Source organism: Electrophorus electricus, chromosome 1, assembly GCF_013358815.1.
Source record: "Electrophorus electricus isolate fEleEle1 chromosome 1, fEleEle1.pri, whole genome shotgun sequence".
In the NCBI taxonomy this organism is placed as follows: Eukaryota; Metazoa; Chordata; class Actinopteri; order Gymnotiformes; family Gymnotidae; genus Electrophorus; species Electrophorus electricus.
In genome coordinates, this window is record NC_049535.1 from 17,566,933 (window position 1) to 17,581,932 (window position 15,000).

At 45.3% G+C, this 15,000-nt stretch overlaps 1 protein-coding gene across 1 annotated transcript in view; it reads right to left on the bottom strand.

Moving 5' to 3' along the window:
* The window catches only part of sept9b (septin 9b), a 44,155-nt gene that overhangs the window by 25,575 nt on the left and 3,580 nt on the right, over positions 1–15,000 (bottom strand). The window contains exons 2-3 of the mRNA XM_027012321.2: positions 3,250–3,517; positions 2,759–3,081 (exon numbers count right to left, since the gene is read on the bottom strand). Coding sequence (XP_026868122.2) covers positions 2,759–3,081; positions 3,250–3,517 — 591 coding nt within the window. The remainder of the gene's footprint in view (positions 1–2,758; positions 3,082–3,249; positions 3,518–15,000) is intronic.

The window sequence follows — 15,000 nt, forward strand, 5'->3', positions numbered from 1 at the left end:
CTGAGTGACTTCCTGTTTAGGCCAATTTGTGACCATTTCCTGTACCTTTAAATCCCGCTTTATTGAGTTGCATCACTGACTACACCTGACAGCCATTGGTCAAGCCAGTCAGCATAGCAAAGTAGTGTTAGACACAGTCAGAGTGCCTGCAGGCCTGTCAGTCAGCAAGGCTGTGACATGCTGATTGCACTCATCTCTGTTCTGAGTGATACACACACACACAGACACGCACGCACGCACACACACACACACACACACACACACACACACACACACACACACACACATACACACACACACACACTTTCAACCTCATTTCTCTAGAAATGAGTGAAGTATAAAAGTCCCTCTACAAGCTATGTGCACATGCACTCACACACACACACACACACACACACACACACACACACACACACACACACACACACACACACACATATATATACATGCACACAGAAAGATACACACATTACATCATTCTTGGTTGCTCTTTACTTTCCCTCCATAATTCATTCTTGGCATTTGCCAGAATCTCTCGGGCTTGTGTGTGTGCATGTGTATTTTTACAGGAATCCTATTGGCTCATGTCCCTGGGCCTATAACACCTCCTGGGCTTCCATCTGCTCATATCAATGTGTTTTTGACGTCTGCGTGTCTGTGTGTGTTTGTTCTGTGTGCAGTGAGTCTAACCGTTCGGTTCCGTTAGATTTTGTGTGTGAAACACACATGGCTGTGTTTGTACTGGCTATTGTGTTTATGTCTGTACACGTGTGCGTCTTTAGTCCGGTGCAACTGTGATTGCTCTTGTTTAGTCACATCCCTGATTTTGCCTTCCTACACAAGCAGTGGTAAAATCGATGCTCTGTAAATAATGCGAACCACGTGGCATGATATCGCAGGCAGCGTTAACAGATATGACACCCTCCAGATCTAATCAAACAAAATGCAGGAATAGAGATGGAGACTGTAGCCAACTCAGACCACCTCTCCCTGCTACCAGGAGGTCAGTGCTCAGAGACAGGACTCAGGCAGGTGTGGAGATCCCACTGGTGCTACAGTGGTGCCCTGTGCTGCAGACCACACCTCTGCAAATCTGGGTTGGTGAAAGTTCATGCAGCCATGATGCTTCAGCATGTAAGTAATGTTGATAAATGGTGTAACTGCTAAAATGGAATCTAAAATTCCACAAAGTCATCATTGTTCAAAGTGTATGATAAGCTCTAAAAGCTATTTTAGTTGTAATGTAGAATTAAACAACCCATTCCAGAGGGTGCTCTTTTCCTCCACAAGCAGGAGATCAGCTGTTGCTATGATGATGACCTTCGCCCGAGCAGCAACGTCGTCAACATACCAAATCATCACAACCGGAAAGTGAGCGGAAGAGACGCTGTAACTGGAACAAGTTTGTGTGTGGACTGCAAGTTGCACCTCTTTCAAAGAGGAGTGCTCGACTTCCCTTAGTTACTTACAACACTCACACTTGACTGAAGCAGTCGGTGGGGTCAGCCCTCTGCTCTGTAATGTATGTACCATAAAAACTCTCAGACCTTTTTCAAATAAACTGCATTAATACTACCTGAGCTATATGTTTAAAAGCTCAGAGCTTTTAGTTCTGCAGACGTAGACAGTCAAACATTACAGTTAAACACAGTGGAATATGATGACCATGACACGTCACTCTACATAAAATGCTCATAAATATAATGATGTTAAACAAAACTACATTAGATGGCAAAGTTGCCCTGACTACAATGGCATTTGGGGCTGTGCTAAAATGTACTTATAGCTTGGAAGATCTTTATTACCATAGAATTCCAAATATCCTTATAAATTCAGAATGACCACATAGACTCTGGGATTTTATACCACTACAGATTGGTTGCTATAATGTCATGAAACATTTCTTTGTTGGCGGTATTACTACCACCGGGCATAATGTTCTGCCCAGAAGCCTTCGCTTCTTAGCAACCATATAAGACAAGTGACAGGAGCTACATTAACTGAATTCAGTATCAACCTTACTTGCTAGCAAGCTAATTTGGCCAGGAAGCATGACGCGGTGGGGTCGTATACCTGTTCAGGCCTCCGTCCGTCCTGGTGGAACAAAGTGGCATTAGCCAAATTATTATTAGCACATTCAGCATTAGCTTCCTTCATGTTGGTGTTAGCGTCGTGTTAGCGTATCATCGGGAAAACCGTCTGACTCGCAGCTGGGCTGAATCGCTGAGGCCCAGATCGTCTGCGTCACACCTAGAGCCTGTGACTGCTCGAGGACTATTTTGTCATCCATGGCTCATTGCTGCCCTGCTTGTTTCTCAGTGAGACTCGGGGCATGCTCTACAGCTGAGCACAAGCATGGAATCACTATTCCGACTCCACTCATCCCAGATCGGCTGGACTCTTCAGAGTATAACTATGATTACTGTAATGCACTGACCTCCTAACAGTTTTACAACTCTACTGTCGAAGGCTATTTAGTGTTCTGGAAATGATGCCTTAATTTCTTTGGAGAACACATCTTGAGCACTGTTCCAGAAGTCAAATTTCTGAGCCATTTCCCCAGATGACACTTTCACTAATGTACTTTCCATGGTATATTCATTACTTTTTGTATCATACGAAGCTAGCCATATTACCCCAATTCACTTATAGCACAGGCTACTTCATTTGTATGAGAATGACTAGTTTGAGACAGAAATTCCACAAAAGGACTTGTAACCAGTAACCCAGGTAACGGGTGTCCTAGGGGTGTACTTACTGTGTCCATCAGCGGTGGGTGACTTCTGTTGGGCGGTATTCGGTGGCCCGCACATCGTTCTGACAGCAGGATGATGATGGTTCTCTTGACCTTTGACCTCGGCCAGACGCGACCCATCAACCTGACTGGGCTGCTCATTTTTCCTAAACGTGGTCTCTGGTAGTTTGGCGCTGGCATGGGACCCGAGGGTAGAGGGGGCCTGGGAAGTCTGGGAGACGCTGTCCAGGGTTCTGCTGAACGTGTCGGCATGTTTTTGGGTTTCAGGTGCCATGCCATGGACCCGAATCTCTGGCTTCTTCAGGACAAAGCGGGCACTGCCAGCACTAAGGAAGAGAGTCAGATTACGTTCAAAGAGAAGGCTGCAAAATTTTACAAAGATATCCACCTCACCCTTTACAAAGAGCCAAGCAGCCTGCAGATTTGTCAGTAAAGTAACGTACCATCAGAGCAGACACGCGACAGTCACGCCCTGCATCAGCGGAGCTCTGTACCTGTTTGAGCCGTCAGCCGCTTTGCCGTTGTTGCTGGATGAGACGTCTACGGAGAGGACGGCGCGGCGTCCCACAAGTTCTGGAGTCCGGGCCTTGGGCCTGAAGAGGTCGGGGGGCTTGGTTCCATTGGAGCCCAGCTCATGGTGCCGGATGCTAGACGGAGAGAGGGTGCTCCGGGACTGGCTGTTGGAGGGTGTCCGGCGGATGTGCGTCGAGGAAACGTGGGAAGAGGAGTCTGCCTCCTCTACTTCAAATGACCTCTTCAGGGCTGCATGTGGGGAACACAGAAAAGTACCTGTCTGAGACGCAAGATGGAAACAGACTGCAGACTGAGATGACACTATCTGTGTCTTTAGAAAAGCAGGCATCTCCAGGGAATGGTTTGTCTCTCTTGCAGTGAAACCATCTAGAGGTCATAAAGTCAATCACTGAAAACAGTCTGACCCGAAATATTAAAGGTGTTTTTTAAGGTGCAGTTGAATTTGTAGTCAGACATCTGCAAGATGTTTTGTAATGATGGACACCAAATATAAACTCACCACAAACCACAGACACCAAAGCATCTGAGCCAACAGCCATCAGAGCACAGTAATTGCCCTTACACACATACTACACAGGTATGAAGACTAACCAATGAATACATTTAGATTTGTGGTCCAGAACAGCAGCAGATAGTCCACTCTATGGGGGTTAGTACATATTGATTTAAACTCTAGTAATTGAAAAACAGACACAGTAATTTAAAAACCCCAAAATATGCGGTTCATATAATTTCATTCTTCAACAGATTACACATTTTACTACAATTCAGTTATGCTACAATTCAATTATGCCATAATATCACAGTTATATTTCAGCCATGCAGGAGAAGACCACAACACCACTGCAACAGATGAATTAGTCAGTCTGGCTTTTGTCACAGAACACTCACCTCCTGCGAGGCACGTGGTTTGGCCAGCCACGTGCAATAGGAGGGTCATGTTCGTAGCCACACCTGCACACACCTGTATTGTGTTAGTTTTGTGTATTTAAACTCTTGTCGTTGTGTGCAGTGTTGTCGGTTATTGTTGGCGTAATGTGTGAACGTTAAATGTTTTTCTTGCCGTTGTTAAATGTAATCGTGTTTGTTCAGAGGTAACCGTGTTGCGTTCATTGTTTGTAACACATGTGAGTGCCGTCGTCTTTATGTTTCAATTAAAGGTTCATCCATGTCAAAGAGAGTCTGTGCGTCCTGCCCCTCACCCTGTGGCACTCGGGCCACCACGCGTTACAGCTTTAACATGTCCTGCACTGTAACGGAGACAGGTCAGCCCTGGGGAACACTCACACTAGAATGCAACCTTCCTCAGGCATTAAGAATCCTACAAACCCTCCAATAAAGGGAATCTCTCTCACTCCCTGTGAATGGCAACACTGGAGACAGACAGTTAGGAGTCACACTAGTGGACACACGCATGGTGTAGGCCCCTGAGAAGCATCCGAGTGATGTGTTCTCTCGTGTGTGTCTGAGCGCAGCTGTCCCCGATGACACACTCGGAGGGAATCTCCCAGAAGTCACAGAGGTTTTTCCGGTTAGCTGACTATTTGGGACATAATTCAATCCTTCCGTCGTGTGTGGTGTGTTTAGGAAGTCTGAGCTTTTGTCTGGTACATGTGCGTACGTGTGTGTTTGTGTGCGTGCGAGTGCAGGCATACATGCATGTGGTTGATGCCGTTTAGATGCATACATGTGTTTTTACATGTGTATATATCACGTGAATGGCTATGCATAATACTATCTCTGTGTACACGTGCAGAACAATACCAAACCAGCAGCTGTTTACTGGCTCATCAGCCAACCTAAGCCGTGTGTCATCACGTCAGGCCTGTCCATAGCCAGGATGTCGTGCTGTGATGGACTTGTGTTTCATGATTTTCGGTTTCTTGTATACGTGTAAAAAAAATTGCCATAAGCATTGCGAATGCTAAACTTGGCTGGATGGATTGATGGATGAATGGATAGATAGATAGATAGATAGATAGATAGATAGATAGATAGATAGATAGATAGATAGATAGATAGATAGATAGATAGATAGATAGATAGATAGATAGATAGATAGATAGATAGATAGATAGATAGATAGATAGATGAGCTCACACAGAAATGACCTGCTCCCAGCTCATAAGACAAGCAACATTAAAGACACTTTCAGTCCATTGATCATTTTACAGAGAAATAAAATCTCGCTGCCTTAGTGGGGTCTGACGTTGGCCTTTTGTGATTTTGGATTCCTAATGAAAGTGTGTGAAAACAGAATGGAAATGCTTCACACTGTAGATGAACGTCGGCCATTTCCTGACTCTGCTTGGGCGACATGGCAAGACAGCCGACCCCAAACACACAGCCTGCACAGTGAAAGAGTGAAAGTGTGAACAGATAAACAGGCGTGTGGGTGAATGAGTGAATGAGTTCAGTGATCAGACATCTTCAACTACAGCTCAAGAAGGTCAGTGCTTCCATCTAACACTTTGGGGAAAAGTAGCGAATTTATGTAAATACTGTGTGTCGCTCTGGTTCCTTCATTCACAATTCACAGCAGGTAAGAAGTCAGAAGGTGGTCATTAGGTCCAAGGTCACAGTGAGATTACCTCATCCAGTTCTGTTAGAAGTTGAAATAGCTCCAACACATGGACTGGCTGGGTGTCCCTGAGTCCAGAGAGCTGTCAGCAGCGCTGCAGCCAATCAGATTAAAGCCTGCCTGTCTGTCGACGCCATCATAGCCACAAATGTGGATGTCTGCTGTCGGGTGTCGCCTTGGAGACTAGACCCGCAGACACACACACACACACACACACACACACACACACACACACCTCCCCAACATACACTCTTATTCTCTTTATCTTTCTTTCCAGCACACACAAGACACCTACATTTAAGAAGCAGGGATGAGATGTGATCTGTATCACCAGTGAAAGGGCCCCAGATGAAGAAATCAACAGACGGTGCACCTCCTGAAACTGCGCCCTGCTAGTGGATCCGCGACCGCTCTGCACCCTTATGAGGGCTGCTCTGTTTGGGCCTGTTGTTGGGGTCACAGCGGAGACCTGGTGCAGATGTTTAAAGTGCCAAGGACATGTTTATGTTTGCACAAGCAGTTCAGTGCTTTTAGAAAGTTCCTCAGGGCCCAGCTGGTGTTTAGGGACAGACATGTGGTAGTGTCTAATGAAGCACTGTAAAGGAAAGGCAACACTGTCTTCATTTCATTGATTTTTCTCAATACGTCTTTACATCTCAAATACTGTCAAATAGTCTTTATTATATCCAAGTTCCAGAAAATGTTTTTGGAAATTCCTTAACTTCAGAATATATATATAATTCTTCAGTCACACCCACACCCACACCCACACCCACACACCCACACCCACACACACACAGAACACACAGATACACACACACACACACACACACACAGACACACACACACACACACACACAGACACACACATGCACATACACACCCACACCCACACACACACACCCACACACACACACACAGACACACACAGACACACACACACACACAGACACACACGCACATACACATCCACACACACACACACACACACCCACACCCACACACACCCACCCACCCACCCCACACACACACACACACACACACACACACACACAGACACACACACACACACACAGACACACACACACACACACACAGACACACACACACACACACACACACAGTGTTCTCTAGAGACTGTACAGGCACAAGTCTCCCTGTCTCAACCACACATACAGACCAGCTACTGATGAACGTTAACAGGGTCTCATGCCATCAACGACTCCGATCTTAACCGATCAGCTCGCCTTGTCTGACATGCATCCAAAACACACACGACCCTCTGTGTCAATCACGGAGGCTTCAGGCATCCTGAGTGTGTGTCACTCTTCCTGAGGAGTGACCGTGCAGCACTAGTGGAAGTGAATCAGTGCCTGCTCAACCCAAACCAACAGCACAAAGGTGTCTTGTGCTTGTTGAAATATCCGTTAAGTTCAGTAACTGAATAAGAAATAAGATGGCCTGTCACGGACTCTGGCAAACCTTGTGATGAATCAGAGGTAGTTATTTGAAAAATGAATTGCTAAATAGTAGCACTGTATTCAGTTCCCACATGCAGATAGAAAGAACTGGGGAAAGGCAGGGGAATGTTGAATAGTGAAGGAGTAATGTAATAGAGGAGTGAACGAGGAGTAACGTAGGAGAGGAGTGAAGGAGGAGTAACGTAGGAGAGGAGTGAAGGAGGAGTAACATAGGAGAGGAGTGAAGGAGGAGTAACATAGGAGAGGAGTGAAGCAGGTGTAACGTAGGAGAGGAGTGAAGGAGGAGTAACGTAGGAGAGGAGTGAAGGAGGAGTAACATAGGAGAGGAGTGAAGGAGGAGTAATGTAGGAGAGGAGTGAAGGAAGAGTAATGTAGGAGAGGAGTGAAGGAAGAGTAACGTAGGAGAGGAGTGAAGGAGGGGTGACGTAGGAGAGGAGTGAAGCAGGAGTAATGTAGGAGAGGAGTGAAGCAGGAGTAATGTAGGAGAGGAGTGAAGCAGGAGTAATGTAGGAGAGGAGTGACAGAGGAGTAATGTAGGAGAGGAGTGAAGGAGGGGTGACGTAGGAGAGGAGTGAAGGAGGGGTGACGTAGGAGAGGAGTGAAGCAGGAGTAATGTAGGAGAGGAGTGACAGAGGAGTAATGTAGGAGAGGAGTGAAGGAGGGGTGACGTAGGAGAGGAGTGAAGGAGGGGTGACGTAGGAGAGGAGTGAAGGAGGGGTGACGTAGGAGAGGAGTGAAGCAGGAGTAATGTAGGAGAGGAGTGAAGCAGGAGTAATGTAGGAGAGCAGGAGATCCAGATGTTGAGCTGTATCCCCTCCAAAGTCTCTGTATATATGAATGAGAGAATCCCGTAGACACACTCCACTAACTGAACCACCTGCTTTCAAACACACACACACACACACACACACAGAGAACAGAGCAAATCAATCCCAGACTGACCCAAGTTTGCTTACCTACAGTTACCCCCCAGCCATATACCCACAAAACTTTCTCATTCACACAGTTACACCACATGCTACAGTGTAGAGACTGAAAAGTAAAAAAGACCTCCACAGGAAAATATCATAGTCCAGCGTACACGCCATTGAGAAAGCGCAATGTACATGATGAAAAGTCAAAACTTCAACACTTTCCAAACGTTGCATTACATGCGTATTTTTGGTGGTCTGCCAAGCTGTCATGTCCTGACTGAGGCGGTCAGGAAAAGCAAACAAAACAAAATCCCAAATCTGGAGCCACCATTCTCAGATGAGTGGGAAAGGTAGCAGCTTGAGTCCCGAGCTCTTGCTAAAGGAATAACACTTTCCTTTGTCCTCCATTTTACCCTCTCTGCTTCAGGCGGGCCTGACAATAATTCAAAAGTGTTTTCAGTTGTACAAATGGGCATGATGACCATGCAGAATCACACACACACACACACACACACACACACACACACACACACACACACACACACACACACTCAGGGTATGATGGGTGCACTGCTAAACATGAGCTCTTCCACTCCAAGCCTGCAGGGGGTGCCGATGTTTCACAGGCCTAGGAATCCTCACCTCAGCTCTGAGGCCTGCTTGTGTTAGCAAAAAGTCTTCGAGCTCTACTTAGCCCATACATGTATACGCGTGCTTCTTTTATGTAGGTGTGTGCTTGTTAAGTGTGCCGCCCCTGTGGGGATGGGCTGGAATACTGGTTTTTCTACCGCCGCTTTTCGGGCCAATCGCACCGCACCACTCCGAGCTCTCGTCAGCACAAGAGCCTGCATCAAAGGGCCCAGCCGTCTGGAGAAGAGACGTCGAAGATCAACACGCGCCAAGCTAATGCGCCAGTGTTGAAAAACAGCCGCAGCCTCGCCGTTATCCGATCCGCACCGCGCCCCAAGGCCGCTAGGCTCACCGCTAATTCACTGCGTGTCGTGGTTTAGGGCTGAGTGACCATTAACACAAACATCCAATCAGGGGGTGGGGTGGGCTGGAAAAAGGAGAGCAGGGAGGAGAGTCTTTTTCCACTTCCTTTAGCTGTTACTCCTTCATTTTGGCCCAGGAGCTCAGGCAACCCTCTGACACCCACAGTAAACTCCACCTCCCAGCACAGTGCAGTTCAGCATGATAAAGCACATACTCCCTCACTGAGCAGGAAGAGGTCAGAAGAGTGTGTGAAGGAGAGCGTGAGGGAGAGTGTGAGGAGAGTGTGTTGGGGAGAGTGTGAGGAGAACGTGAGGAGTGTGAGGGATTGTGAGGGAAATTGTAAGGAGAGTGTGGGAGTGTAAAGGAAGTGTGAGGGAGAGTGTGAGGAGAGTGTGTTGGGGAGAATGTGAGGAGAGTGTGAGGGATTGTGAGGGAGAGTGTGAAGGAAATTGTAAGGAGAGTGTGGGAGTGTAAAGGAAGTGTGAGGGAGAGTGTGAGGAGAGTGTGTTGGGGAGAATGTGAGGAGAGTGTGAGGGATTATGAGGGAGAGTGTGAGGGAAATTGTAAGGAGAGTGTGGGAGTGTAAAGAAAGTGTGAGGGAGAGTGTGAGAAGTGGGTGTAATAAGTGAGTGTGAAAATGTTAGGAGAGAATATAAATTTATAATGTTTCCACTTCATTTTAACAGAACTGAAACTCAAGTCTGCAGACACAGTGGCTCATAAACATGCTTCACACTCACTTTGGGGACCCACACTATGATACACACACATCCTAAATGATCCATGAACTCCAAAATACACCCTCATAGGTCACGCGAAATGTACAATAAGGGACTGGGGTATCATAAAGATGAAATGCAGCTTAGAGTTAGGGTTATGCTAAGTTAAGGCAACCATATTTTGGTCTTAAAAAGAAGACACTGGGAGTAAAAAGGTAGCATGGGGTAGAGAGTCACCTCCGGTGGGTGGAAGGTTGGGACTGAGGTGGAGTGAGGTGTATGGGCTGGATGTGGGGGGTTATAAAAGTTAAAAGTTAACATGTATCACAGTAAGGTGTGTCTTACAATGCTTTTGGAGCTGGATGCAGTGATTTCTTAATGCTTGCTTTTTTCTTAGTCTGAGCAACGTTATTTCCTTCAGGATCAATAATGTCTTATCTTATTGTGTCTTATCTTACTCGAAATCTTTTAGAATGAGAGAAAGCCTGGGCAAACATGCAGTCTATTGATGTGTAGCTATTGTGATGCTTAGTAGTATAGAATGTAAAACTCAGGGGCCTTGGGGGGGGGGGGGGGTTGTCCGTGAGTCCCTGGTGGCACAAATAATTGACCCGTTCAGGCTCAACCCTAATAGGCAACAGCAGGTCGCCATATTTTTGTTTTCTTGTTGATAGTGAGATGGAACTCTGTGGTGTTCCAAGCACTGGCTCCATTGTTTTGCTAGGGAACTTCACCACTCATGAGGGCAAACTTGGAGAGGAGGGATTGGAAAGAATGACCTTCCTGTTCTGAGCCTGAGTGGTTTGATGTTTTAGGACTTTTGTGCTAGATATTGTTTTTCGACAACTAATGCCATGTTCAAACGCAAGACTGCTCATGAGTGTAATTAGTACCAGAGCAAAAAGGTCATGATGGACTTCATGGTTGTGTCACCTGACCTGTTTTAGGCTCTCGGGTACAGAAAGGTGCAGAGCAGAGAGCTCAACTGATCACCATTTGGTATTGAGTGAGATCAGATGGTGTAGAAAATTGTTGAACAGATCTGGAATGCCCTGGTAGACCTGGTATGCGATAGCTCAGGAGGGGATGGAGAAACACCATCCAAACTGTGCTCAGCAAAAGAGGTGAAGCTCTGAACTTGACTGAGAATATTGTCAATCATTGGAAGAAGCACTGTGAGGAGCTCCTTAACCAGAGAAACTGGCCTTCTGTCCAGTAGGCTGTCCGTGACTGATGTCAATGAGGTATTTGGAAAGCTCCACGGTAGCAAGGTACCAGAGGTGGACAAGATTCACCCAGAATGCACTGCATGCAGGGAGGTTATTTTGGCTGACATGCCTCATGGACCTTGGAAACAATGCCTCTGGATTGGCAAACCTGGGTGGTGGTCCCCACTTTTCATGTAAATGATACACAAACCACAGCCAGTACCTTTGTTCTAAATCTAGGATTACTAAATATTAGATCCCTAACATCTCTGAGTGAAATGATCTGTAAACAGTCTGTTGGTTTCTACTGCTATGCTGATGACACTCAGTCATATGTCTCAGCCAAACCAGAGGACAAATATCATCTTAATATTACAGAGGAACATGTAAATAACACTAGGTATTGAGAAAGTTTCTCTTTCTTAATCCTGAAAAACAGAAGAACAGAAGGTTTAATGGCTAAAGATTTTAGTGTAATTATGGATCTCAGTCTCTCATATGAAACTCCTGCTAATAAAGTTGCTAGGACAGCCTTTTTCCATCCCAGAGCATTGTAAAATTTAGAAATATACTATCACTACATTACTCAGAAAAACTAGATTTGACTGCTGGAAGTGATCAAAGTTTTACTAGAAATAGAAAGTTTTGTCATGTTGCTCCTATGTTAGCTACACGGCATTGGTTTGTATTGTTTAAGAAATTCTTCTAATTAACATACAAAGCTTTTAATGTTCTTTCCCCACAGTACCTTAGCAAACTCTTGGTCTATTATGATCTGCCACATCTATCTCGTTCAAAAGCCACAGGCTCTTTATTAGTACCTAGAAGAAGGAAATCTACTTCAAGGGGCACAGCCTTTTCTTATAGCTCCCAAGATATTTAATAACCTTCCTGTAAATGTTCAAGACTCATACACAGTTTCAAAATTAAAGGCCAGGCTGAAAACCTATGTGTACTGTCAGGCATTTTATTAACTATTTCCCATCCTAGGTAAAGGTGTAGATCTGGGGGTCCACGGGCACTGAGAGTTCTGGTAAACTGGGATGTTATGATGCTCTCACTTCACCTCTCAGGTTTGTTGACTGAGAGTGGTGGAGTGCTGATGTTCCAGGGTGTCTCATACCTGTGGGTCCTTCTGGCTCTTTCCTTTCAGCTATGCTGCCATAGCTAGATCTGCCAAAGTCCACTCTTGCACATTATATAACCATATTTTACAAACTTTAGTATTTGAACCATCTCAGCTGACCCTGTGGCTATTCCCAACTCCACCCCCCCGCCTATCCTATTGGGTGATGAAACATTTAATTTTTTAGGTATTCACTGACATTATTATTTATTCTCCCAATCATAAAATGATTCAGTTATTGCTTTAAACTTGTTGCTAATCACTTGGCTGGCAAATCTTTGGTCTTAGAACATGTCAGCTTGATGACATGAACCAACACGAGCCAATAAACCAACAGAAGAAAACAAATACATATCTTTCAAATGGTTTTGAGTATGTGAAGACCTTAAAAACTAGTTTGAGTCGTTTCCTGTTTCCTGACTTGAACAATACATGAAAGCTCTTGTGTTGGTGCTACTACCTCTGGTTGTTTATTAGTTTTTTGTCTTGGTTGCATACAATTCTGAAATTAGCTACATCGACAAAGACTTCAGAGTCTATTTTATCAGATTTCTGGAACACTGTGTGGATCCAACCAGACAAGATGTGGAGACAGTGAACCATCTGCAAGTTTCAATCCGACAAACTAATTAACACTCAACGTTATTTCAGGTAATCTTGAGGTCTTAGGCAAGCGCAGGTTCTTTAGGATAGTCACTGATGAAGGAGCTAATCATATTCACCCTAGCCAGTCAGAAATTACCAAGAGGTGTTGTAGAGTTATGGCGATATAACATACATTTGTTTATCATCACTGAACTGCTGGATGTCCAAATGATGATCACAAGGGCAAGTCTGTATCCGTCCTATTTCAGAGTGTGCTGCATTCCTCTACTGTCACATAAGTCACAGTCTTATAACATATTTAGTTAAGCAGTGACAATCCAGAACAATGGCCAGGCAGCAAAGAAGCTAAACTGACCGTATGGTGATCATTATAATATGTCACCCAAGTTCCACCATACTGACACTGTATCTGCTCCCCACAATAAACAGAAATGTAGAAAACCTAATAAACTGTTAATAACCTAATCAGCATTATGGAGGGTGACTGGAGAGTGTGTGCAAACTACAGACAGATCACATTTCTCTGCCAAAATGCTGAAAATGAGACTTCATCAGGTGGTGGAACCTTGGTCTCTGGAGGACCAGTGCAGGTTCCGTTCTGGCTATGGAATGATGGACCAACTCTTTACTCTCTCCCAGTCAGTTGAGGGGGCATGGGAGTTTGCCTCCCCAGTATATATGTGTTTTGTGGATCTGAAAATTCATATGCCCACATCATTCCCAGAGATGTTCTGTGGGAGGTGCTCAGGGTATATGGTGTGGTGCAGATCATTCAATCCTTGCATTCTCAGAGCGAGAGCTGTGTCTGCAATCTCAGCATTAAGGCTTGTTCAGTGTGGGTGCTGAACTCTACCCAGGGTGTGCCTTGTCCTTCGCTCCTGTTTGTGATATTCATGGACAGGATAGCAAGAAGTTGCCAAGGACAGGAGGGCTTCTGGCAGGGGGCACCGGGAGGTTGCATTGATACTGTTCTCAGATAATACTGTCCTTCTGTGCACACTTGAGTGGTTTGCAGCAGAGAGTGAATCCATCGACATGTGGCTCAGCACCTCTGACTCAAGGCCAAGGTTATTGCCTAGGAAAGAGAGACATGGCCCCACTGGGAAGCAGGTGAGAATCTACTCCAAGTGGAGGAGTTGAAGAAACTCAGGGTCTTGTTCATGAGTGATGGAAAGAGAGATGGTGAGACTGACATTGAATTAGTTTCAGTTGCAACAATGATGTGGTCACTGTAGTGGTGAAGAGGGAGCTGAGGTATAAAGAGAACCTCTCGATTTACCAGTTGATTTATGTCCTCACCCATACCAATGGTCATGAGATCAGAGTCGAGCTACTGCTCCACCTCAACTGTCTCCTCTCAACATGGAGATTTGGGCATCTGGCAAGGATGGACTCCTGCCTGATTTCTTCCTGTTGGGATCAACTGGGAAGGATCCTCAGGATAGACCCAGGATCAGCTTCAGTGATTACGTATCCTGGCTGACCTGGGCACACCTGGGTGTCCAAAAAGAGCTGGAGGGAGTGGCTGAGGACAGGGACACCTAAGCTTCTCTGCTTACTTTACTGGCACCATGACCCTGAAGTGGACTAAGCAGAGAAGACGAGATTTCATTTTCAAAAAGAACTCCCCGTTAACAGCACTTGTGTTTTTGTGGGAACTTGTTTGGGCTTCTAGATCACTAGCAACTTTAACCTTCTCTGAAGGGCACATACATGACCGACCAACCATGGCGTGTGAGAAGGTGGACCTAAAGAGAACGCACACAACGTATGATGATTGTAGAAAACAAAAGATGAATCCTGGAAATCCCATCAGCACAAGTTTTTGATGTCTCAAAACGAGGACATATGAGGACATCTGGTGAAAAAACATATTAACCCTATGCTTGGAGTAAGATTAAACTATTCATTAAGCTCTCCAATTATTTCAGATGGCTGCTGAGTTGGAAGGGACTGTGAATTAGGATTAGTCATTGGAAAAGGATAAGGATTAAGATTTTAAATGATACTTCCATGCTGATAGAGAGCAATGACCTTTTGAGATTAAGGACCATGGCTGAGAGGCACTGTAAGTTGTTGTTCT